The sequence below is a fragment of the Halichoerus grypus genome, chromosome 3 (genome assembly GCF_964656455.1).
Source record: "Halichoerus grypus chromosome 3, mHalGry1.hap1.1, whole genome shotgun sequence".
NCBI classification, from domain to species: Eukaryota; Metazoa; Chordata; class Mammalia; order Carnivora; family Phocidae; genus Halichoerus; species Halichoerus grypus.
Genome location: NC_135714.1, coordinates 175948310 through 175976137, shown reverse-complemented (window position 1 = coordinate 175976137; position 27828 = coordinate 175948310). Strand labels below are relative to the sequence as shown.

The 27828-nt window shown below is 40.6% G+C and overlaps 1 protein-coding gene across 15 annotated transcripts in view; it reads left to right on the top strand.

Moving 5' to 3' along the window:
• The window catches only part of UNC5D (unc-5 netrin receptor D), a 532476-nt gene extending 505753 nt beyond the window's left edge, over positions 1-26723 (top strand). For all 15 annotated transcript variants that reach the window (XM_078069620.1, XM_036081562.2, XM_036081563.2 and 12 more), the window contains 3 exons: positions 911-1075; positions 7941-8119; positions 20086-26723. In XM_078069620.1, the coding sequence (XP_077925746.1) occupies positions 911-1075; positions 7941-8119; positions 20086-20290 (549 nt within the window). In that variant the 3' untranslated portion in view covers positions 20291-26723. The remainder of the gene's footprint in view (positions 1-910; positions 1076-7940; positions 8120-20085) is intronic.
• Positions 26724-27828: the final 1105 nt, after the last annotated feature.

Genomic DNA, 27828 nt, shown 5'->3' with positions numbered 1-27828 from the left:
ATGAAAGAATATCAATGGGTGACCTCTAGTTCGCATTACTGTCAAGCCACGTGTCTGAGCACAGTCTAATCAGTGGCAGACACTGACTAGTAACAGGGGAAAAGGCTGTATGTAGATTTTATGATTTCCCCCCTCATTTAGTAAAAATTGCTTTTGCCACTCAATTGTAAGTCTTGTGACGGTAGAGACTGAACCTAGTTTCTTGTTATTTCTTATTGTTTATCTTGTACAGCATCTGGTCATTAGCAGTGCTGAACAGATGAATTGAGTGAATGAGGAGTTGACAAACAGGACTGTTCTGGGCAGCCTAGTGTGTTTGTGTATCTCTCTGGCGTGTGTGTGTGTGTGTGTGTGTGTGTGTGCGTGCGCACGTGTGTGTGTGTGTTCGGCAGTAGGTATAATTTTTATGTTGGATACATTAGCAATATTGTGTTCTGTTTACACAATTCTGTAGGAGTTTGTGTGGTGTTGGGATAGGTTCTTGTCAGTCAGTTCTTTAGCATAATTTTTATTTAAGTGAAAAGATATCATCCTACCCCAGGCTTAGGGAGAAGGATGGACCAGAAGAGTCTTCTCAAGAATATTTTTTTCTCGTGGGAAAACCATGAGGATTAATTTTTGATAGTATCCTAATTGTGTGTGTCACCAAGTGAAATCTGAGTTCTTGCGCTGTGGTTTTGGAATTCAAATGTTATCAATTGGAATTGACGTTAATTACTTTTTGTGCTGCTTGGTATATGCTGGAACATTATTTCTACAACAATTCCACCAAAGTCACTGAGGCAATTATCTCTGCTGCAATCATTGTCATCATCATCATAATTATTGCTATTAAGTCTCTCCTAGTCTCCACTCGTCTCAGCCGGGCTCTGCACACCATACCCCTCTTCTCTCCCCCGTTTCCCTGCAGGAGGTCCCATTCTCCCGCGTGTGGTGCAGTAACAGGCAGCCTCTGCACTGTGCCTTCTCCCTGGAGCGCTACACGCCCACCACCACCCAGCTGTCCTGCAAAATCTGCATCCGGCAGCTCAAAGGCCATGAACAGATCCTCCAAGTGCAGACATCCATCCTGGAGGTGAGTCGTTGGTCTGCAGGACCACTTGACTCCATTTCGACAGGACACTAAGATTAATGTACCTATTTCAGTATGCTACACAGGGTCTAAAAGAGCTTCATCCTCGTTACTGATAAGGGCAAATAAACTTTTTCTCAGGCTGAGGGTTGAACTGAGCTTCCTATTGGGCAGAGAAACTCAACCCATCAGAGCTTAGGCTCCATGGAGAGCCCTTTGGGGAAAGAACTGGTAGAGGGCTTTTTATACACAAAACCACGAGCAATCTAATAGTCCATTGTAGGTTTGGAATATCTCCAGAGATTCATTGGTGGCTGATGGTACATTTGAAACACATACCGTAAAGAGGCACAAGGTCACCATGGGGCTGTTTTTCTACTGGTTCTGACCAGTTTTCCAGAAGTCGTCTTCAGGACCTGGGTTACCTGTTGTCTTAGAATGTCTCCTAACCCCCAGGTTCGGGGTTCTGCATAGCCCCATCTCCACTGAATCTAGATTCATCGATGCAGTCATGTACAACAGTGTAGATATAAGTCTCATTCTACAAAGTAAGGAAATGCAAGTGCAGAGAAGGAAAGGACACTGTCCAAGGTCGTATCACTATTGAAGGGCAGAGTTAGAATGGGAGTCAGAGGAGAATTCACTTTTGCAAAAAGACACTTGATTTCTGCCATGGCTCTGATTTGCCCTAAACCACTGAATGGCTTCATGGCTGTGGACTTGGCTTAGAGAGATGATGGCATTTCTTCCCGAATGGTTATTTGAGGGTAGAGGGCTAGGGTAGCTGAGTGGTAGAATCGGGAAGCACGTGATGCTTTTGTTGAGCAATTCTAAGGTAATCCCTGGCTAGTGTAGAAAAACACATTTTACTGCTCATCAGTAGAATATATATATATATATGCATGCGTGTGTACAGGCACACATACATATTTATGTGCAAATACATAAATAATATGTATTTATTCATTCAGGCTTGGCAGAAGGCTTAACAAATGTTATATACATACCACTCAATTCGGGAGTTTTTTTCTTTGAAAACCTGTAGCTTTATAGCATTATCACTTCACTCCATTCTCATTTCAATTCATTGTTTATGCAAAATGAGCATTGCTAATTCCCCGAATAGTTTTTCTGAAGAGCGGATGGCTTTCCAAAGGATTGTGCCTCAAAATTGATAGCTGTCTTAACTGACATGTTTGTACAGGATTTGCATTCATTATCGCCAATTAACATTGTGCGCCAAAGTAGGTTTGATGGGAAAGGTAGATCCAGAAACGTAGGGTAGGATATTTTGAGAGTCTCTTTCTTGAACAGTCATGGCATATTTAACACAATACATTTCAAAGTAAAATAAAAAATTGCAGGAAAGTTTTAAAATAAACACAAAAGGAAAATCCAAGCAGATTTTCCTTCTGGCGTTCAGAAGCAAGCATGAAAAGGCAGGACAGAAAGATAACCTCTGATGCAAACTGCCCTAAATGTCTGATCCCAGATCAATGCAACAATTCCAGGCTTAAAAGAGTTTTTATTTTTCAAGGCATTCCGATAGAGAGGACCAACTTCTGCTATTACAGGAAATCCATGTTAAAGGACTGTGATAGAGTTGATACAGCCTGGTACCTGTGCTCCTTGCTTAAACAAATGTTGGAAGCGCACAGGAGGAAAATGAGCTAATAAACACAATCTTACCCTTTACTCTCCATTTCCTTGTCTAATGCTTCGCAAGCTTACAATCACTTTGAAATGCCTTGAAAAAGAAGATACCACGGTATCTCTAGATAGTAAGAGGCCAGCATCCAAATAATATTTATTCACTGTTGGGTTACCACTATCTGGTTTGCAGATGACTGCATTTTAGAAGCTCTATTAACCCTTTCGGTCCTGGAAGATCATTTTATTAATTGCTTGAAGTGTTACTGCTGGCGTTTGGCCCACTGCTTCGCCATCTCTTTGTTAATAAACTGTATTTCTTAGGCAAATCTGTTATTTTGTCAGCAGAAAATTAAGAACTTTTGAAAGCCACTATATTTTGGTACCATTTCATACGCTTTCACAGGTAACCATTCAGCTCTGCGGATTAAATACTATACTGTCACAATTTGACATGATGTAACGTTCTCAAAGAGGTCAACCTTCTTGTCCAAGATGATAAAACCAATAATGGGGAGCCAGAGTTCCCAACTGAGGTACTGACGTCAAGGTCAAAGTCTGGATTTCCATACTAGACTACTTCCGGACCCCAGTCAGGGAAGTCTAATTTAGCAATACAGACTGTGGGCCTTGTACATAATGTAAGCCTTCTTTCTGGGGGGCTTCGGCACCAGTGACAAACATTGCAGCATCAAAAATTTGGTCTTTGAGTATGAAAGTAGGTGAAAATTGGGAAGTTCTTTCCTCGAGACTGCAGAAGGATGGGATGGCCTAGAATAAGTGTTCATTCTATAGGTCTTCAAGAATAGAATAGATTTCCCACATGTCAGTCTGCCTGGAAAGGGAGGTCTTAAGGTCACTCACATTCCTTCCAACTCCAGGACTGTCTCATTCCTGGCAGAAGCATACATCTGCTGATAGATCTAGTGAATACAAAGCATCCTCTTCCCCCGAAAATGACTTGGATTTTTGTGATAGTTCCAGAAAAAGTGAAGATACATAAAATGCTGAGAAACTGGGATTACCTGGGGAAGAGACAAGATACATTCTAGACATGAACTTGTATTAGTCAGTGAGTTGGGAATAATAGATCAGTAAGTACATCATACTTTATGGCCTCTAGGCTGTAAGACCCTGCATTAGGTGGTTTTAATTAGTAATAGGATTTCATTGATTAAATATAATAAAAATAACAATAAGGAAATAAATCTTTTGAAGTTTTCAATAGATGTCTGAATTTTTTAAGTATCTGTCCCTCTCCCCACTCCAAAAAAAAATCCCTGTATCGTTAAGCTCAGAGCTCCAACTTCCTACCTTACTTTAATGAATCCTCTTAGTGTGTGTTTCACGAATTTAACAATGGAACCATTCGAGGTAAAAGAGATACATATGTATATCATTGTATATATATTTTAAATATCTGAATCAAGACAGTGATTATCCTCATTGAAAGGCCTTTGGTTCTTTATGTTCAGCCTCCAATCCATCACATTCCTTCGTGCCTCTCATCTAAATGGCTTTCCAAATAACTACAATCATTCATGTCATTCTCACACTTAAAAATTATTTCAGTGATCAAGATAACATATTTTTTTCTGTCCTTTAGAGTGACCATTATTGTGTCCCTCTGTAGAAGCAGGTGGTTCTCTTTAAATGTAACCTCACTGAATTACCTAACAATTAGCACCAATTGATATTCTGTAAAAGCGATGTTATCACCGCTCTAAAAATTGTGGAGTGAAGCAGAATAATTTTACTAATATTGAAGAGAAGGGAAGAATCCCTAAGTAATTTATTGTATCATCCCTTGTTAATGTAATATTATTGGAGAATCCTTTTTTTTTTTTTTTTTTTGGTAGAAAGAACTTAAATGGGAAACTTGCATGTTACAAGTTTCCCTTCAAGCAATTCTCTTATCTTTCTTCCAAAAGTGGTGGAAGGTTAGGGGATGATTTGTCTGTTGCGAAATGGACAGAATACTTGGAATTCCTCATTGATTTACAGCTCCCCAGCTAGCCAAGTAGCAGCCTCTTATCTCAGATGGGCAGAGCATGAAAATCTGCTGTTCCTCTGCATATTTAATTTTAAACAATCAGAAAATGTGATGTATCTACAGGATTCTTATTACTTGGCCCAGCTGTCTTTTAGAATGCACCATAAATGTTGAAGTGTCATCCTTATGCATGACAAATATTTAAAGTGGGAAACTTTATGAGGGAAATGGGGGCCCACTTACTAAAGTGTCGAAAATAGAAAAAATACTTAAGAGTCAGTCTCCTATAATATTTTATTCACTTTGAAATCCTACCACTTCTGTCCTGAAGACTGTGGATCGGGGTGGTCTCTCTTCTGCCAGCAGTAAAGACAGAGCTTGGTGAGCTTGGTCCACTCAAAGATGCCGTAAGAGATTGCACAAGCCAGCCCTGTCTCTGTAGTCCTTTGTCATGGATACTTTCAGTGTTTTCAGTTTCACTGGCAAGCCACCTTTTCACATGTGAACACCCTTTGGTACTGATTTACAATGACAGCGCCCATGTTATCTTCCTTAGAATTCCGTAGAATTCCTTTTTTTCCTCTCTACAGTTTCTACCATCTTTTTAAAGCACATCCTCCTGCCTTAAGTCAGGAAATTGAAGGAAACGGTTTTCAATTTACATTTTTTAAAGGCTAGGAGAAATTTCACAAACCATGATTAAAAATGTTGTTGCTCGTAACCTATTTCATACAGCAAGAAGCCTGAGTTGGTTCATTTTATAACCAGCCAACATATCAGAATAAGAATTGTTCATTTTGCCAAAAATCACTAGTTACCCACTCAATTTCTATTCAATCAATAGCTACTCATCCTTCAAGGCCAACCGAAATGCCTCCTCCAGGAAGCCCTTCCTGCTCTTAATTCCTGAAGCATAAATCTCATAATGCTCAGCATTTTTCTTAACTACCTGCTTGTCTTGAAGCAGGGTGGCATAGAGAAATGAATCTTGGTATAGGTATTAGGAAATCAGACTTATAGTTTCAGCCATGTTACAAACTACCTGGGTATTTTCACCACATGTCATAACGTTTGTGGCATCTATAAAAAAAAAAAAAATGCCAAAAGACTGATTAGGAAATTGGACAGATGTCCTGGAGCATCCAAGGTCACTGAGCTAGGAAGTATAAAATCATACCCCAAAGCAAGGTCCCTCTGCCTCCGAAAACCATGCTTTTCTATTGCCCCATGCTAACACGAAATACTGGAAGAATTTTGATGAGTGTTGTTCTATAATATTCCAGGGAATAGAACTAAAACCAGTAAGTAGAATCTATTTAATATGATAATATGTACTTTGAATTTCCAAGCAGAAGATATAATATGCAATGTTTCTCAAATGTATTTGACCAGAGATCGGCTCTTTCTTGGAACATCTTCTGAGAAACCCTTTTGGAAATAATGCGTTAAGGCACTGGGTTTCCAAGATACAGCCCTCAAAATGTAACTGTGTCAAATGGTTATGGAACAACAAAACATATTATCATTAATAAGATCTCTGCACGAACCAGCTTCCTCAATTAACAGATTCTTGAAGACAGAAGACTCACTGAGGTTTATAGCCATGTGAGCCTGGCCACTTGCCAAGAAGGGCTCTCACAGCTGTGGTGCCCGCAGTAGGAAAAGGTGTTAAGTTGGAAAAAGCTTCGAGGCAGGATCCCAGAAGAGTTCATAAATGGCACATGTTGGCTTAAAGGAAAACACAAGAGGACACATTCCTAACATGAAGGATAGTTCTTGGGGTTTAAATAGTCCTAACTATTCCCTCAACCCCATCTCAGATTTGATGTTTTAAGTTCTCTTTATATTATTATCATTATATTTGCTTTTTTGCTATATAACCAATTACCATAAACTTAATAGGACAAAACAATACCCATTTACTGTCTCACATTTTTTGTAGGTCAAAAGTCCAGGCGTGGCATAATTGGGTTTTCTGATCAGGATCTCACAAGGCTGAGATCAAGGTGGTGGCTGGGGACACGTTTTCACCTAGAGCTTAGAGTCCTTTTTCCAAGCTTATTTGGATTGTTGACCAAATCTGATTCCTTGCAGGTCCCCATTTTCTTGCTGGCTCTTGGACCGGGGTCATGCTCAGCTCCTAGGGGATGCCCTCAGGTCCTAGCTCCCTGTCCAGCTCTATAGACAGTTCACAGCCCTGCTGTTTGCATTCTACCAGGCCAGCAGGAGTGATGCCTCCAGATAAGAGCTGCCTCTTCTTTCTTCTAAACATCACCTGATTAGGTCAGGCCCACTCTGGAAAATCTCAATCAATTCATAGTCAACTGATTAGAGACCTTAATGAAGAAACCCTTGTGTCTTGTAACCTATCATAGTCACAGGAGTGATTCAGATACTTTTCGGCTTTAAAATTCTGTTGGTTCACATAAACTTAGCAGCAGCCACTTTAATCTGACCGATGTCTGTATGGTTTCACATTGGAAATGATGATCTGATTGCTGGGATGCACTGAAATCACCAGTCCTCACTGGACAGCTCTAAATCAGAAGCAGAGTGGGCAGCAGGCAGAAGCCTTCCACCATGCCCCAGGCTCTAGACCTCCTCATGGACTCCTGGTGGGCTCGTATATGACCAAAGCAATGTCATTCTGAAACAAGACCAAAATATTTACTATGGAATCACGCACTTCACAATCAGGGTGGGGCAACACAAACTTAAAGATGATCAATATACAATCAGTTCCCCTCTGTAGCTTTCCTGACAGGTGCCTGCCCAACCAGCAACTTGGATTAGCCCATTTGTCTTTGGTCAGCTCTGACTATCACAGGTTCATTCCTTACACTGAACTGAAATCTGTCATCTGGGGTCTTCTTCCTACTGATTCTAAATCTATCCCTGAGAACCAACCCCCCCAAAAAAAGAAAGAAAGGTTTAATTCTGCTGTCACCTGACATCTCCCTGGATGTAGGAAGCTGATGATTGTGACCCCTCCACACCCTCGAGTGGAAGACACTGTCGTAAATCTCCAGTACGTGATTCACAAGGCTGCCAGAGAAGTTATTTACTATGTTAGAACATAGGGGAACGTGTCAATGTATTTTACAGAGTCCATCACAAAAGGCAAGCATGTTGCGCATGTGCGTTAATAGATTTTCTTAAAAAAAAAATAAAGTGTTGATCGGTAATGCTTCCGTTGAGATCTGACTATGCTTTCTTTATTTGTAGAGTGAAAGAGAAACCATCACATTCTTTGCACAAGAGGACAGCACTTTCCCTGCACAGACTGGCCCCAAAGCCTTCAAAATCCCTTACTCCATCAGACAGCGGATTTGTGCCACCTTCGATACCCCCAATGCCAAAGGCAAGGACTGGCAGATGTTAGCACAGAAAAACAGCATCAACAGGTAACTGGGGGCAACTGGAAAGAGGACGCTCCTGAGAGTTTTGGGAAAAACGAAGGGGGTTGGGTGCATCCATGTGGTTTCCAGGCCCTGATATCTTTATCAATCCCTCCGGCCATATTTCATGTGAGGCCTGGCTACGTATGTGGGCAAAGATCAAGAACAGGACACTATGTGTGACATTTCCTTCCACCCACTCTGCCTTCAGGGACATTATAGAAAAGTCTTACTTTGGTCCTGGTCCCATCTTTAGGTTGGCTAACTTGGGCCACCCAAATGGGGGTAGAGGCTAGGTCATCTTGGTACTTGTGGGAGATCCCAGCACGGTCTTGAGCCAGTGATAACAGAAACAAAGAAGTAAGCGTCTCACCGCTCCTCCCTACCATCTGGCCACCTTAAGCGTGATTTAACCCTTCATGGGGACATGCTCAGCCTGCAAAAATGGGTGCTTCAGTACTAGAAGTTTGAGGATGAGAATTCCCAGATATGAAGGCAGGGGACACGAAACAAGCAGGTAACCTAGACACGTGAACGAGTCTGCTGCTTCACCAGGCTCCCATTACTAATGCTAGCTTTGTAGTTCAGTTGAGAGTAGAATAGAGAGATTCATAACGGGATTGATTACTTTCGATGAGAAGCAAGAGTGATGGCATCCCGGGCAGCACTGGTGGGCAGGCAGCTTCGGCTGGGCTCGAAGGATAACCAGCAGGGAGAGGGCATTGGCAAGCAACACCTCCCCTCCCCCACCCCCACCTCCCCCCATGCCCCAGAATGAATAGAAAGGAGAACAAGTTTTGCCAGAACCATTTTACTTCCCTTTTCCTCCGGTACTCTTTTTTTTTTTTTTTCTTTTGAGGCAAAGCCTTATTTTCTTACTGTTTGGCTTGCTCTGTCATTTCCATTTTGTGTTCTTTATTTCCACAGACATCCTACCTGACTCTTTCTTCTCTGAAAGGGAGGTAGGTGTCTGCCAGGAAATGATAGAGTGCCGCTCCCTGTTTCAAAAGGGATCCAGAATCCAAGAACGAAGGACCCAACTAGAAAGCAGTCAGGCTCAGAGAGGCAAATGAAGGAAGAAGGCATGGCTGCCAAAGAAAAGGGAATTTGCAGAGACAGGCAAACCCAGAAAGAACAAATACATTCTTGAGAGTCATATATTGAAAATGAAAGAATACAAAAATGTATATGTACAGGAAAAAAAAATTAGGTTGAATATTTCCCAGCAAGTTTGACAAAGGGAGGAGATGTCTCATTTATAACCATGAGCACCCTGACAATGTCAAGCTCACTTTCTGATCAACACAGGGACAAGAATGAAAAACCAACCCAGAGAACAGATTTGGTTGACAAAGAAAAAAGGGTGGGGGGTGGATTCGGCCCCCTGTAAGGCATCCCTGGTTCTCCAACCCATACCAATCTACCTGAAGACACCACTCACCAGCCCTCTTTTTCTACAATTGCAATTCATAGAATTTGAACTGCATTAACTCCCTAATCCATTCTGACCATAAGAGTTTATGATTTGTAATTCACCATTCACATGAAAATAATTGCCCCAAAATATCTGTGGATCCACAGAAGCTATCACGTTCCTCCTGCCTCGTTCCATTTCATTCTCTGCTTACAGTCTACTTATGAGAACGACAATGAGTGCCCCCAAAGTCAGCAGTTGGGGCCCTTGCACGGTAGGGAAAATGCATTTCAGACTGGGAGACTAGAGTCAACAACCTTTTGTGTCTGGGCTGTCATGAACAGGAAATGGCTACACAGGAGCAAACCACCCTCCAAGTGTCCAGGGTCCTCCGATTTGAACACTTGGGTGCCTATTTACTTCAGGCTGTCCCTAAGACCCCTTCTCCAGGAAAACCTAAATTTCCTTGACATAAGAAACACAAATGACCTACTTTATGGAAAGTTTCTAACACAGTGCCCAGAAAATGTTGATTTTCATTTTTTTTTAAAGATTTTATTTATTTGACAGAGACACAACAAGCGAGGGAACACAAGCAGGGGGAGTGGGAGAGGGAGAAGCAGGCTCCCCGATGACCAGAGAGCCCAACTCGGGGCTCGATTCCAGGACCCTGGGATCATGACTTGAGCCAAAGACAGATGCTTAACCAACTAAGCCACCCAGGTGCCCCCTGAAAATGTTGATTTTCAATCAGTGTCGCTCTTTGCAATTTTCACTAATAGCAAATTAGGATGGCATGAATACATGTAATCTACTATTTTTAAATCTTCTTTGGTAAACACATTCAACTTCAGTGAATGGCATGTCCTGCTTCCCTCTTCATTCTCTAGCTTAGCCCTCCAAAAGTTATCTAACTACCAAATGAGAATGGTTTAAATTGAGAATCAGCAAACTTCTTTCTGTTAAAGAACCAGATAGCAAATAGTTTAGGCCATATAGGATCTGTTGTAATTGCTCGGTGCCATTCAGCCCTGCTTCTTCAGTGAGAAACAGCCAGAGAAAATACATGAAACACAGCTATGCCTATTTGTGTAACAAACTTTCTTTATAAGAACAAGCAACAACCAACATTTGCCCTACAGAACATAGTTTGCTGACCCCTCATTTAAATAAATCTGCCCTCATTTAGTAAGATTTCTATAGGATCTTGTTGCTTCAGTCAGAGGAACACCAGGAGATGAGGCTTCTCAGTCAGCTCAGCATCCAAGCTTTGCGGAGGAAAGAGGGGGATAGGACCCTTTTCTGCAGACTGGCTGGTTCCAGCAGAAGGGCCACCAACATATTCACAGAAGCAGAGTAAAGACTACTGAAAACCACCTTGCACCATGTTAGCTCATTCTCATTTTGCAGGATTGGTCAAGTTCCTTTTATGTTTTCATTACTGTACCAAAAATCTGTCTTCTCCTACATGGGAAGAAGCCCTACGAAACAGAGAGGAATGGGATTTTCAGATGTAATTTGTCACAACTTCCTATTGCGTAATCTCAAATCACTGGCTGGGCTCGCTTAGAGTTACAGATAATTTAGCATAGAACTGATCATTAATGTGTGTTAAAACACAAAAATCTGACATTGTGAATATGCAGACATTATTGGGCGAGAGAGTCATCCCATTGCTTGAGATCCCATCCACTCTGGGATCACAAGAGAAAGAGGATGACAAAGCACGCAGGCTTTGTTAGAAAATTCACCTTCCTTGATCTCGTGACAGCACTTTTCACCTGCTTCTCCCCCTCCTTTCAATTTCCAGAAGTATCCCAAAGCTAGCAAATCATGAAGGAAGAATTTTCAAAGGGAGTGGAGGGAAACGTTTACTTTTATTTTATTGCCAGTGAAAATGCTCTCATACCCTCCTTTTGGGGAAATGCAAATGTCACTGATGATAATCTGCCTTTTTGCCAAACAAGTTTCTACTTAGATCTGAATAGGGGGGGAAAAAAGACTCGGAATATAAAGTGAAAGGCTTAGCAATCGATGAGAATGTGAGAAATGTCAGTGGTGTGTGTTATGAGGCGGCAACACAGGTGGCCTTGCAACTTGCCTGGCATATGGATCACGCTAAGGAAGCTACACAGCCTAGCAAAGAATGTCATCGAGAACAGTTGCAATTATAGATTCTGTGAGCAAACTTTGACTATTACTCAGAGTCCATACTTGCTGCATTTGAAAGCTGAGATTGCACATTTGTTCTCTAAATTCAGCTGCAATAACCCTCCACTTCAGTGCTCCTGGCCCCATGTGATTGGTAGGTGGGGAGTGCTGAGAAATAAAGAATTGATCGCGTGAAAGTAGATGGTGAGGAACATCACTGAGGACCGAACAGATTAATGTCGGAAAAGAACTGCTTCAGCCAAAAGTATTCTCCCATCTCTAAACTTCCCTAGTGCTTTGTACTGTGATGACACTATGTATCTTTAGTTATTGTTAAACCCACCAAGATGGTTCTCTCTACTTAGGGGAAATCCAGTAATTTTTCCTTGAATGAATGACACGAACTCTTTCATTGGACACTAACTATGCTTTACCTCAAAAACTTTCTTCCTCATAAATAGAATTGATAGGAATAACCATCAAAGGATTTTCAAAATTGGTCTCCAAGGAAAACAGTTTACACGGCTGACATGAGGGAAGATTCTGGTCTTCTCTCCCAGCTCTTACACAATCCCCGAAATTCTACCATTAGCTCATTCTTCTTTAAGGCCTCATGATTTTCATATTCCAGAAACCCTTGTGAAAACATAGCCAGCTTGACCATGTTGCTATGGGAACAGCTGCTGGAGAAAGTGCATGAGACATGGGAGTCTGAGCGGAGGGGAAGCAGCCGAGATGGAAAAGAGGATGCCAAGGTGGAAAGAAGCACATAATTACATCCTATTAACAGTTTTTCATAATAGTACACAGTTGAACCTTGAACAACACAGTTGAACTTTGGAACTGCATGGGTCCGCTTATATGTGGATTTTTTTTTCAGTAAATACAGACCAGTGCTAAAAATGTATCTTCTCTTCCTTATGATTTTCTTAATGACATTTCTTTTCTCTCGCCTACTTTAAGAATACAGTATATGATACACATGACATACAAAGTATGTGTCAACTGTCTGTTTATGATCTCAGTAAGGCTTCTGGTCGACAGTAGACTAGTGGTAGTTAAGTTTTGGGGGAACCAACTGGATTTTTGACCGCGTGGTGGGGGGAGGGCTAACTCCCCACATTGTTCAAGGGTCAGCTAAAACATATTTCTAATGTCAGGGGTTAAAATAGTTTATTTTGGCTGTTAATGTTCATGGGTGATGGTGTAGCAATTGAGAGCAAATGAAATTTCTCAAACCTCGTGGCTGATGAGCAGTGCTGCATCACCAGTTTGTCCACCAGGACCTCTAATGAGAAACAGAATCTTCTCCTACTGAGGTCATATCCTTTCATTCCCTCTGTCCACCCTCTTAATTGGATACACAGGAACAGTGAAATGACCAGAGGGCAGTGGAAGAGGACAGAGGAAGGTCACAAGGCAGCTTCCTCGTCTATCTTGGAATAACTGTTGAGAATTCACCAGAAGTAGAGTAGCCCATGTGCCAGCTGCCTTTTTGGGGTGAGGGAGGAAGAGGAGAACAAAAGCCATACAGGAGGCCTGCTTCCCAGGCAGGCCACTGTGGGGGGCGGGGGGGAGTCTCGCAGTGACCACGGAGACTCTGTTTTCATTCCTGTGGTTTGGGGTTTACCGTGATGACATCAAACTCCACTCTCTTTCTTCTGCCGGCTGGAGGCTAGAAAACACATCCTAACCTTTCAGTAATAAAAATGGATGTAAGGGCGTCATATCCCAAAAAGCCACCTTTAGGACTCTTCCAAGGAAATTTAATACATAGGGAGATAGACAGCATTACATGGGTCCTTGGAGGCAAAATAGGGGGAAGCCCAAATCAGACTTTCTGGTTCTGGCCCAGGAGGCTTATGCAGGGGGTGAAATGTGAAGAGCCCTTAACAGTGAAGCCAGAGGGACCCAGCACAGCAAAGCTTCATTCCACCGAGGTCAGTGACTCATGAAACTGCCCACTAATACGAAGCGGAAGCAGATAGCCCTGGGACAAGTGTAGCCGTGAAAAAGCTGTATACGGTTTATAAGTGGCAGGTGTCCATCCTGAAGGCAATATGGAAAAGAAGTTTCTTAATGTTCCTCCAAGAGAACCAAAGCCATGCTTCCGCAGCCCCAGGCGCCGGTGACAGGGCACTGCATTCCTTCTAGGCAAGGGGCGAGTTTGTGCTGATCCTTAAAGGAATAACAGGTTCTCCTCCTTTATGCTAATAGGGTTTTCAGAAAAGATGGACATGCCCAGGCCCCTTCTATAGCCTAAATAATCCCCTTCAAAAGAGCGGTCTCAGACAGCACTGAAAAAACTGGCAGCGTCCGGTTGCCTGAATATGAGGTGTTCATCATCTGAGAAAATTAAATTATAGGAAGGATTTTAACCTAATTCATTAGAGGATTCTTTAAGGGATTAACTGTTTCTTTTCAGTGATTTGCGAGGTTTTATTGAAACACATAGTGAGTATTTTGCAAAGGGAGAAGTCTAAATATTTCACGATTCCCTTACTCAGCATTAGCACAGGGGTCTTTCCTCTCGGAACAGACGGTGGTCATTCTCCTTCACCCTCAGGATGCGTAAAAGGTCTCAAGGTTATGGAGTGGGAAAATTAGTTTAAATGAGACCTATTTTTCCTTGATATTTCCCAGTTCAAAGAAAACTAGAGATTCGACTTGGTAGTTTTCATGGCCATTTACTTCCAAATATGACAAATTGTCATAGACACTTTCATCCTGTCAGGAATGAAACTAGAGAATTGAAAACAGGGTTTATAACTGACCTTATTCTCCTTTGGCAACTCACGGGTGGCCCCGAAAGCTCCAGGTCCTTAAATGTTTGACAAGGAAAAAAAAAACATCCTTGCTGTTCCCCTTCAAGAGCCAGATAATAGAAGAGACAAAAGGAAAAACTGAGAGGAATTTCATGGCCACATTAATTGACCTAAAACAATGAATGCACCTGCACCTGTCTGACGGCAAGACAGAGTGGAACTCCGTGTTTTCTGTTGCCTGTACCCCGTCCTTGTGGTGCCGCCTGACAGCTGCCTTGCACTGGAAGGCACAGGAGACAATAGGCAGAGGTTGAATTATGGCATCCATCTTTTACTTCTTCTTTGGAAAATGCAGCACTGACTTGGCTTTATCCTGAAAGCTGCTTTGCTGTTTGTTGAGTACCCGGCGAGGTTCAAGTTTGGGGATGGAAGCCTGATGGGTGGGACAAATGGTTGTGTTGTGTCCAATTACTGCTGTTCAATATGAATGGCTTTTCTCTTCTGTCCGCATTGAAAGAACCATATGGAGGGCTGGTTTTGGTCACATACAAGGCTCTCATTAAATGAGACAATGAGGATGATAGCAGGGATATTAATATTTTTTCATTAGGACTCTGTTTCCATTCCCTCTGGCACTAACAGTAGGATTATGCACTGTTCCTATAAATGATGGCTCCCGATTTGTTATGGGCAGCTTAACTTAGTTTTCACTTTTTATACTACAAGCCTACTGGGAAAGAAGATATTTTTAAAATATGCTTTTTTAAAGGCTAAAACAATTCAGTTGACTGAAATGTAAATGGCAAGTTTGTAGAATATAAACAGACTTGCTGCCCTCATGTTACAGGGATTATTAGTACACCCCAACACCTGAAGGTGTTGGGTGAAATCCTCAATTCTGAACTAATTTACAGCATGCCCCTGGTATGAGGGGGTCTTCTGTGCTAATGACATTAAGCTGCAGCTCTAATGTGGTCCCCAACTATATTTCAGTAGGAAATCCATTCTCCCAGTTAGTGACCAGAAGAGCTTACAGCTTGCAAATAAAGTGGATCAGCCCCCATGGTAGCAGGATTCTGAGAAACTTGAGAGTTTGTTATCTGGAATTCAGAATCAAAGGGAGTCCCTTATAGGGCACACACAGTGGGACCTAAGAACACTGAGCCAGGCCAACTCCAGTGTGAGCGCAGAATGCCCTCCAGAGAGCTTCAGTGTTTTTCCCCAGGGCTGACATTGAGCCTCAGACCTGTGCCTGCCCGCATTACTCTTATCTCCCTGTTGACTGATTGAAGGTTTAGATGTTACTATTCCTGAAGATATTTACATTTGAATAGGCCTTCAAGTACTTAAGAAAAGGTGGTCTCTCTAAACTCACACCAAAGGGACACCCAGCCACTTTTCCTTTTCCTAAAACTAGCCTATAAACACATTGGAGGGCAGAATTTTATCATGGGCCCTTAGTTCTCGCCTTCTCTTTGCATCCAAAAATGGAAACAGGCACAGTCATTATTCCCAGAAATCCTCAAATTTTAACCTAATTTCCATTATTCATTTAACATGGTCATTAATTTGAAGATGTATTTTGAAAACTGTGATTCTGCATAAAAATTTGGTTTTGGACCATATACACCATTATAGGTTGGCCTGTGTCTAGCTAGTGAAATCGTGAAGGTAAGGATTCATGCTTCCAATTCTTGTCCTGGCTTCCACCTCAATCATGGGATTTTAATCGAGGATAAGGGATGGGGATAGGAAAGTCTCAGAGGAAATTAATCCTGGTAATAAAACAACCATCCCCCCCCACCTCAGCTGTCCCCAGAACTCAGGTGAATGAAGGCATGTAGGCTCAACAAGACAAAATTAAATTTAATAAACCATTACTACTCAATAAACTTACATGGGTAAATTTGTCCAGCTGTCTTAGCATGTGTGTGTGTGTGTTTTTAATGGTTTACTCTTTTAGTGGAAGTTCCAAAGGAAAAGATAAAGTCATCGAGTCTAAAAAGCTTAGGACAAATAAATTGACCTGAAGACCTAGAAGGAGTCTAAAGTAAATTCCTAAAATTTAAGAGTTATCTTACCTGCATAATATGCAGCATCTTTATGACACTACAGAAAACGAAATCTTATTTTTTCAAAATAACCTCAGTCTATCAGATTCCTAAAAGGCTATGACAAAAGGTCACCCAAAGTTCAGAGCTTAAAAAAATAACTATGAAGCATCTAACACCAGCATTATAAACATTCAGTTCTTTAAACATGTTTCAAAGAGAAAGAAAAAAATTAAGTTTTACTTTGAGGCATCCACCTAAATTTCAAGACTACTAGTTTTGCTAAATGTTCTGGTTTCATTAAAAAAAAAAAAAAATCAAAGACACTCAGAAAATTGCTTAATACCAACTATTGCTATGAATTCTATTCTCTACTATTAACAATATTCCCTGAATTGTGTGTGCATTTACCTGCTAGTGTCCAAATGCACCACCATTATGAAGAGAAATGAGTCACATAGACTGGGATCAGAATAATTTCAAAAGGGCAGTATGGAAACCACCAAACAGATGCATGGTATACCAATTTTCAAAACAAAACAAAAATCAGTGCATTTGCACACATGCAAACGGTTAAAATAATCCAACTATCTTGGAGGAATAGCCTATTGCATTAGGATTTTAGGGTCTTTTATATACTAATTGTTCTGGGGTAGACAGGTAAAGATAATTTAATAGGAGGTCTGTTTATCACAAAGCTAACTGAATCATTTTTAATAAGACTGATTATGTTCCTGTATGTATCTACTAAAATTAAGTGGAATTTGAGATTTGTGTGTGTTATGATGAATATGCTTGTATAGAGGATAAATCGGAGCCATGCTTTGGGGAGCACATTTCACTTGTTACAATATGTTCAGAGACCTGTGCCAAGTGAGAGTTATATTTCTGCCTCTTTTGATCACTTAGCTTTAGGCCTGGGTGCTTATTCTACAAATCAGGACGTTTGCAGGACTGCTGAGAACCAAATGGCTGGCAGGAACCCTTCGACAGCCCTGCTCTTCTTCCTCTATACTTAGAGCACCTTCCCACCCCCACTCCCAACCCCACCACGTATTCATGAAAACTTCTGATATCCTGTTGGGACAAAGATTCATCCCGGCCTCCAAAACATATTCTGTATGCCTCTCCCAGAGTTTTATTATTGCATTTTTATGCCTGGGTCTTCCTGTCATGTCTTGAAATGTCAGAGATCCCTGAACACTTACTGAGGATGAAGCGCTCAAAGTGCTTGAGGCAGGATGTGTAACTTGTGCATTCAACAACTTTAACCCTCTGGCTACTTATTTTCAAAGGCAGCACAAAACATAAAGTTCAGTCTAATCTTCTCTCAAATAGTTACCACCTCTGGAAATCGAGCTTGAGTTGTAAGACAGCATAGGACGGGGATCAGCACTATGGCCTAAAGGCCAAATCTGGCCCACCACCTGCTTTTCTATAGCCCAGGAGCTAGAATAGTTTTAGGTTTTTTAAATGGTCAGGAAAATAAATAAGTAAATAAATAACTAAATAAATAAATAATCAAAAGAAGAGAAATATTGTGTGACGTGACAACTGTAGGACCTTCAATTTCAATGTGTCTCAATAAAGTGTTATTGCCATGCTCGTTCACATGTACTGTATGGCTGCTTTCACACTGCCATAGCCAAGTTGGGTAGCTGCTTTAGAGACCACATATGGCCCCTAAAGGCAAAAATATTTGCTAGCTGGTCTTTATAGAAATATTCGTCAACCCCTGGTATAGAATAAAGCTTAATTTGGGGGTTAATAAGATCACAAGGAATCTAGTTATTCCCACAGGACACTAGTCCACTGTTGTTCAAGGGAAAATACAAAATATAAACCCTCAATAGAATGATGAGAAATCTGTGCTTTTGTTTTGCTTGCTGTTTTTTTTTTTCTTTTTGAAACAACATTAGATAGCATAAATATTTACCCATTCCAGAAACAAATGTGTGTTTATGGTCTTTATTCTCAAAAAGGACATGGAAAGAGATTATCACACAGCCCATCCAGAGTTCACTGTCACCTAGTCTCTCAGTTTGCCTCTTTCTCAGCTACTTCCTCAGTTTGTGTTCCACCTGAATGTTGGGAGGGGGGTATCAATAGACTGAACAGACCTAGAGGAATAGCAGCTTTCTCTACAAACATTGTCCCAGGACCAAGAAGAAGTGACAGTATTCAAAACAAAGTTCTTAAATAAAAAGAACTAGGATCCCTTCAATTGCCCAAGCAAGGTTTGATTTGCCATTTCCATTAGTGTAGAAATAAATAACTATATTTGATTCCAAGTGAGGGGAAGGGGCAGTGGGGGGGGGGGAGGGGGGGATAAGGAAAAAGATAAACCAGAGAGAACATTTTTAAGCTGGCCTTCTCCCGCTCTCAATTACAGATTCGGATGTAGTAGAAAGCATATATAGTACCCTGATAGTTATGCTATTTGGCAACCAACTAGCTTTAAGCAGTCCCTTGAGACCTTTGAATAAAATAGCACTTTATTCAGTCAAAATTACTGTATGTGTGTGTGTTGTTTGTAAATGGTAATGTGCCCTTAAAAGCTTGTCTTCTCTTCCAAGTGCTCTTAGTTACATGAGTCTACTTTGTGATTATATGCTGAATGTGGTGAAGAAAAATGGTGCCAGCCTCAAAGTAGGCAATTCTTGGTTGACTCTCAAAAATCTTTTCAACTTATCAAAATTTTACCAAAGGTGACATTTCTATCCCTGCTGTAAAAGTGCCTATGAAAACTGTGACCTTTAATCTTTTGTGTTGTCTTAATCTTCATCATAGCAAAGTCGTTGTCCAAAAGGTTACCATTTGTTTTCACTGAAGATCCCGTATCATCTGAAAAAGGCTCATAGCAATCAATTACTCAAGACAATGGATACTGAATAAACACCTGTCATAATATTAGATAAGGACTATCGCAGAATCAGATTATTAGCTATGATCCTTTCCCTTCAAGTGTCTGTAATCATGCTGGTGGGCAAAACTCACATGAAACATGTAAGCAGTTTATTCATATGAAAATTTAAGTACAACAATAGAATTCAGAGAAGAAATAAAGCATTTTGAGCAAAGAGTAGAGGAGAATTGAACCAGGCATTACAGGAGAGTAAGATCTTGAGAAACAGTAAAGAGAGGAAGTGGAGACAATAGATTGAATGAAAGCAAGAAGCAAAGTATTTTACCTAAGCCAGCATTAATGGCTCAAAGGGCAAAGGAAGACTGAGTATGTCAAAAAGAAAGCAACAACATAAAGGGAAAAGTCAAAAATAAATGTCCTAGTGTGAGAGATTAGAAGGACATTTGTAATTACTGGGATACTTGTTATAGTTACAAAGGAGGCCAATTTGGAGGCACAGGAAAGATAACCATTTCTGCTACATTGAGTTTGAGGAGGTGGAGAGATATTGAATCCGAGCAATCCCAAGGTCATTTGGAGACCTGTAACTGGCTCCCATTAACCTCCTATTCCTACTGTAAGAATATCCATTGCAATTCATTTTTAATTCCCTTAAAATGATTTTTATTTGTTCCTTTATTTCTGTTTTCATTTTTGTTATTCTTTGTTTAAATCTCTCTGTCTAGGAATTTATCTTATTTTGCTACACAAAGTAGTCCATCTGCTGTCATTTTGAACCTGTGGGAAGCTCGTCATCAGCACGATGGTGATCTTGACTCCCTGGCCTGTGCCCTTGAAGAAATTGGGAGGACACACACGAAACTCTCAAACATTACAGAATCCCAGCTCGATGAAGCCGACTTCAACTACAGCAGGCAAAATGGACTCTAGTCCACGATCACTCATGAGACAGTGACGGCCAGCTTCAGGACATTTGCTTTAAATGGGAAAGAGGCAGCTTTCTGCCCAGGGGCATTTGGAGAATTCAGCCTTCATTTACAATCAGTGTGAATCCCTGGTTGAAGAAACTGAATTTTATATAGGTATAATATGTTCATAGGGAAAAGTACAAGCTCTCTTGAATATAAGAGGGCTCTACTGTCTTGTCTGAATCTGCACTCGGGCGAACACTTGATGAACTTTCTCAGCTTTGGAGTGGGGAGGATAAAAGTGAGGGCGTAGCTAGAGAAAAGTAACTGTGGGGAAAAGATGAGCTACGATAAAGCCAGGAAGGCAGAGAGTGAATCGTGCATGTTTTGAAACAGGTTTTTAATGAGATGCCCCAAAGGGCCAGCTGATTCTGGTACCAGATTGTCAAGGTTGTCTCCCAACTGGCATCCGTGAGGTCAGCAATCATTGTAAAACCAGCTTTGCAAAGTGAAACGGGGTTGCCCACCCATTTGTAGGACTTTGGTAACGTCAAGGAGGGCATTTAGAATCTAGATTCTGAGTTCATCACACCAGCACCGATTCCCCCATTTATCCTAGCCACTTAACGGAAACAAGATCAGAAGGTAAGACGGACCACAAACTAGTTCTTGCCCTGTACGCCACCTTCATTTTCTCCCCGAGACAAATCTGCCCACCTTCTTTCTACCCCTTCCTTACCCGGTTTCAGAGCATAATTAAACTTCTCAATATGGAAATTTACTTCTCCTAATTCAACAAAGCAGAATCCTCCATTCCCAGCTAAACCAGTCGAATTGCAGAGTGCTATTAGAACACAGCTTGACGTGGATTTGGAGGGAGGCGGTCAAATCGAGCCCAGGGAAAGACAGGGACTGCAGACGCCACAGGCCTCCGATAAGCTGTAATTCTAGGATGGAGGTGTTGACCCAGTCTCTAAACATTGTTATAAGGGCATGAGGGGTTCTGCTCAAATTTTCATTCCAGGTTCTTGAAACTTCTTAGCCTCTTGGTACTGTGTTATCACAAAATCTCTCTGTAGGACTATAGGGCATCCTCCTTTTGCCTCTTGGAAAATTAGCAGATAGTCTTTGGTCTAAATGATATGAGTAAATAGACGTGAGGAATAAGTCTACCACAGTGTCCCAGAAACCACATGCATGTTCAGGAAGCTTTTGAGCTCTGATTATTCAACCTCACCAAGTACACTTTCTCTACAGGACCATGAACATTAGGACTATTGCTTTAAGATTTTTTTTTTTTAAAGAGGCAATGATATTGTGGAGAAATGAAGTCCACAGAGAATTCGTGAACCCCATCTTAACATTGTAGTCCATCTTTTATCCTATTACATCATCATTTTTGACAAGATGTCCTGGTAGACTAAAGATGAATAGATCTGTTCCTGCTCATCTTCTGGTGGATGTTTTAATTAGCTGTCCACAATCAGGACAAGCAAGGTCAAGGACCTAGATTAACTATAAGGCTGATCAGCTACTTAGAGGTTGGCTACATTAGAATAAAATATAGTCAGGGAATGGGGGAGTTGGTGAGTACTTGGCAATGGGGATATGGTCAATTTAAAAAAAAAAAAAAAGTTTTTGTAAGTCCTGTGTAAAAAAAAAAAAAATTTATATATATATATCTCCACCGAAGTAAAAAAGACCTAGAGATAGGTGGAATTTATGATACCATGGGTAAGGCATTAAGAACTCTTGAATGTGTTAGCCATTTTCTCTTAACGTGTGGTATATATGGTCCCCTGTATTGGATGGAAGGCTTTGCCACATGAAATTCAAAAGCATCTTGCTTTTCTCAGGAACCAAAGGCATATTACAAAGAACAAACCCTCTTAGAATTGCTGAGCATATTTTCAAAATACCATCTCTAGATCACTCTAGGTCAGGAAAAGACCCTTTTGCTAACGTGCTCTACTTGTTTATTCCCTCTGGAGAGCAATGAAGAGAAGGCATGAGAGGGTAAATCATCTGACACCCTTGCTAACATTTCTGGAAGAGCAAGAAGTTGAAGTAGATGGTCAGTCACCCAGAATAGAGAGTTGACTGGCACAGTGTTATACAGAAAGCATCTGCATTGACTGTTTAATAATAACTTGTAGGAAACACATAGAACACTTTTGTCAGCTTCCATCTTGGAGGATTTTTGTTTTAAAACCATCCTATCCTTTTTTCCTCTTCCCTTCTAATTGGCCTTATCATTGCTTTATATATTCCGTGAATCCACACAGATCTTTTAGATCCGATACATTTTTTATATCTTAAAACAAATGAAAAATTTTAATATTTTCCCTAGAATCTAGATTATGTTAAAATGAGAGATTATAATTAATCCCTCAACCTCTAGAATTTCCTCCCATGGACTTTTTTTTTTTTTTTTTTGACCTGGGTGTTTATAAATGCATGTGACCATCATAACATACTGAACAACAAAGGAAGCAAATTAACATGATTCATGGCTGACTTCAGCCTAAGGTTCAAATCCACTTTTCAGTCCATTTTGCTCCCTCTTTTCATTTCTCTTATTTCTGCTAGACTTCTACATAGGATTTCTACAGAAATGTATGAAATTCTGTGGCCGTTGCATGTCAGGATCGTACTTTACAATAGAACGCCAAGGAGAACCCATGTTTGTGAGATGTACAGACACGGTCGGGGGGGTAGGGGTGTCAGGAGGAGTGGAAATCACAAATCAGATAGACTTTGCTGACACTTGAACTTGTGGTTATTTGCTGTGGCCTAGACCCTTGTTCTCTTTTAACGTTTTCCCATCACAACACAAATGCCCCTCTAGAAAGAGGTTCACTTGCCAGTACACATGCTTACCTTAGAAGTCTTCTTGTCCTAGTGTAAAAGGAACCAAGACATTAAAAGTGGGCTTTAATACTTGGTAGGTTACTTAAAAATTTTTTTACAAAATATCCCACTTACTGCCAAATCTTTCAGTCCTCAAAGGCATTTAAGTCTAACGGTCATGCTTTAAACAGGACTTCAAATTATGCCACCAAAATGGTGCACTTCACAGGTGTACCAGACTGCCGCCGCATCATAAAGCTAATTTACAGTTTTTACAGCATTGCTTGTGCAGTCTTACTGGTTTACATTAAAATCCTTTAAGCCAAAAGGCAGCTCACTCTACGGATTTAAATGCAAACTTCATTTACCAGTGCAGAAAGTCTCGTAAAACTCAGATGTACTCCCACAAAAATTTTATTGGCCTTTTTGTAAGAGATGAATAGGAATTGACACAATTCTCTTTAAAGAGGGGAAATTTTCTCTCTTTTTATTATTTTTATCTCCAGCTGCAGGTATTCTCTGGTGCCATGGTCCCTATGTTTTTCTTTCAGTTGACTTTGAGAGGGGTTATTAAGTCAGGACTAAAACAGGGTTCTCTCTGGATTAAAAGTTCTGGAATTTATTGCATCTATTTTCCTTGAGAAAAATTCTCGACATCACAATTCATAAGCAAAGGTGGAATATGAAAATGGTATACAGAGTTTCCTCAACTTTTGATGGGGTCACGTCCCCATAAACCCATCAGAAGTTGAAAATATCATGTCAAAAATACACTTACTACGTCTAACCTGCCCCCAACACCAGAGCTTAGCCTAGCCTAACTCAAATGTGCTCAGACCACTTGACATTAGCCTCCAGTTGGGCACAATCATCTAACACAAAGCCTCGTTTATAATGAAATGTTGAAAATCTCATGTAATGACTCAAATATTGTACTGAAAGTGAACGACGGAATGGTTACTGGGGGGTTAGTTGTTGTGGTTGACTGGGGTCTGCCCAGCCAACAGCGCGAGATGGTCAACCCAGGTATCGCTAGCCCAGGAAGAGATCCAGATTCAGGGTTGCTAGTACGGCTGCTGAATGCCTATCACCTTCGTATCACAGTAACGTCAGAAAGTTGCTGGTCAAACCGCCATAAGTCGGGGACCATCTGTAATTGGTTTTAGATCGTATCCTCCACTTGCCAAACTTCTGGCAAAATTGACCTGTGGATTTCAAAATGTTAGAAGACCTTTCCATGTGCTTATTTTTCCTTTTTTTAATTTTTCCTTTTTGCCATTTTCGCTGCAATTTCTTAGTCCTCTGTAAAGGTGTGGAATACTAACTAGCAGATGTGGGGAAGGTGATGTTCCCTCAGAGGTCTTTGTTCCAGATCTGTGAACATCACAGGAACCGGAAGGAGCTGGAAAACATGCTTCTTATGGCCCATCGTGTGGCCCATTTCCATTACTTTTCCTCATGAAACATTGCAGAGTTCTGAATCCTGGTACCTCTCATTGACTGGACTAGGGGTCACATCCATAGCAAATGGGAGAGCAAAATGTTGTCCTACAGGTAGTGACAAAATTTTATTAGCTCTTCGGTGTTAGTGGCCATAGCGCTGTATTTGAAAAATCGATGCTTTAGCCAAAAGCTGAACGGCCACCCTTTTCCGCAGCTTCCACTGTTTTGTCTGCATAGAATTTTCCTGAACTACAAGCAAAAATGTATTTTGTCAAATGTCACAAAGTGAAAATGTTGCTAATCTTAGATGTGTTACATATTTTGTGTTTTTTACTTTCCATACTCTTAAAAGCTGCAGTTATAAAGCTGTTTGGCTGTATTGACAGCATGTGGTGTTCTTTGCAAAAGCAATTCTAGGAGAGCCAGCGTCTACCACGGACTCCTCACATCCCCACTCCAGGGTCATCAGCAAAAAGCAAAAAAATGGCAATTTGTGTGCTGTGTTATTTCAAAAAGATAAAAAGGGGATGGAAATCAGACCTGGCTGTTAGTCACTAGTGTGTAGTACTGTGATCTGAAGTAGGAAATTTAACTCACATAGAATAATTGTGGTGTTTGAAGCAGCTACTTTGCTTTTTCCTTTTGCTGTGAAGATCATGGATTTGGAATGTCCTCATGAGGTGGGCCTAAGACGGCGACCGTGAACTTCATGTCTTAGTGCCCACCCTCCATCTGAACCCAAAGATTAAAAAGGCAGTAAGCTTCATGTTTAGGCCTAAGCTTAAAAATATCCTCCCTCCTCCTACCCCTAAGATTGAGTTGGGCAGAGGATACATCCTCTTTCCCAAAAAAGGTACAGCCTTGAATTATAAAATGGATCACTAAATTTGGCAATGTAACCCTCCGCACGAGTGGAAATGTGTCAAGTACTTTTACAAAAGGCATGATTATGACAAAAAATGTCCTTTTGCCTCAAATCTTGCTAACCCCAAAGAGTATTTCACTATTGCAAGCATTATGTACATACAAATTCCAAAATGGGATAAATTCTACAAGTCCCTTAAAATTAGAGAGATTCGGGAGGTAGAGATTTAACTATGGTTCTGCCGAACCGTGAGAAGAGGATATCTTAAGGGAATTTGTAAGCAGAATACCTTGCCTTACGACCCCCATTACAATCAGAAACGGATCTAATAATTCCAAAATCCTTCATCCAGAGCTCTCATGAGACTGAAGTAAGATCACCCCTTACCAAGAAGCTTTGATCTAAGCCTCATCAGAGTGTAGCTAAAAAATTTCAATCAGAAACACTCTCTAGGCCTAGCCTAGATTATGAAGACCCTTCCCATTCAACACGTCTCTATAAGAAGGTGGAAGAAAAAAAAACTCAGTGTGGGAATCTTCTGGTCAGTAAAACAATTTTCTCCTTTTCCAAACTGGAATCAAGACAGATTTTAAATTTCCCATTCTTCACACGTCTAATTGGTACACGTAATTAATACAGTCCGTGTCACCCTGGAGATAGCACCAATATAAGCAGTTAGCGGAAAACTGGCTTATTCTCCTGACCTGGACTCAAAAGATCTGAGTAATTGTTTACCTGCATTTCTGTACGGAAGAATTTTAAAATATTTCATTTTGGTTCTGTTTATTTTGGGAAGGTGCGTGGGGGGGGGTGGTTTTGTCGTGATTCATATCTCCAACCCATACCACTCTCAACTTTTATTTGATGTGTTCAAAGCCGGAAAAAAAAAAAAGCAGAACTGAACACTTAATTTGACATGAAGCTGAAGGAGGGAGCAAGCCAGAGGAGAGTTTGAATAAAGCATGGCCTTGGCTTCATACCACACTTTTTGTGCCTTGTATTATCAATGTAAATTCTGAATGTTGTATAGTAAATACTTGGATGGACTTCTTAGAAAAGGCTGCACTGGCTTCTTTTTCAGCACATGTACATATCTATAAATATATATACATATATATTTGGTAATGCCAAACAGCTGTGTTATATTGTACTGAACAAAATGGACCGTTTGGATGTTTTATGTAGAGTTTGCAAAAAAACAAAACAAAACAAAACAAAAAAACAACAAAACTGGATGGTTACAGACTTTTCAAGATAAATGTACAGACGTAAATTACCGCATATCAGTTATTTATGAATAAAGAGTCTTTTATTGACATTTTAGGATACTCCATGAGTGGAAATTTGAAATCCCAAGGAGGAACCCCTCTGTGCACTTCCTAGCTGGAGCTGGAATTCCCTCCACATTGGGGACAGTTTCCAAATACCTATTAAGGTATTGAACCTAATTTCTCCTTGTGGCCTCAAGAATGAGACACCACGAGGCTATCGAAACCAAAGATGAGATCATCTCCTACCGTTCTCAACCAAACCACCCCGCACACACACACAACTACCCTTAGGACGTAGTGTTACAAACTGTGAGAATCCCAACTGTACCATAACTGGGATACCATTCACCGTAGCCCTCAAAATGCTTGGGTTATTTATTTATTTATTTTTTTTTTTACAGACACTCTAGAAATTTTCTGCCTTTCCATGGGAAAAATGTTACAAAAATAAGTACAATGTTGCACATTTCAGATATGTCTTCACTGACTGGATCTGTTTAAATTGCTTTAGAAATGCTGAACGCTCCCAAGATCCCAAGAATTTAACCATAACTCTTTGGAGCTGGTCAGAGTCCGTTTAAACAGTGTGATCTACTCAAAGATGGCTTCTGATTTAAATTAGTCATAAATTAAAAGAAGGTCACAAATTGGTTTATAACCAGTATTTTCCAGAATTCATCTTTAAACAACATACAATTTCCATAGTAAGATGACAGGTTTTGGACCCCCCACCCCGACTCATCAAATTAAGTTTGGAAAACTATGGCATAAAATGAAATCACATTCTCTAGACTTCTGAAAACCTTTAAGGGTACAATGGATCTAATGTATATGATGGATCTCTAAAAGAGGAGTATATGCAACATTTTCTAAACGTTTGGACCATGTAATTCTTCTTATGGATCATCTTAGAGGACTAGCAGGGACGATAATATCCACAAAGTGGCTGTGAGTGGTTCCAGTGCTTTAAAGCTAATTAGAATATATTTAAGTTACTGGTAGAATGAGAACTGGTTTTAATTAACTAGGTAAATCAGTATGATTAGGCAGAACCAAGCCAAAAATTTCAGAACTATTTTAATAGAGCAAACAAATCAATCTGAGTTGATCAACTATAAAGAATGCTGTGAC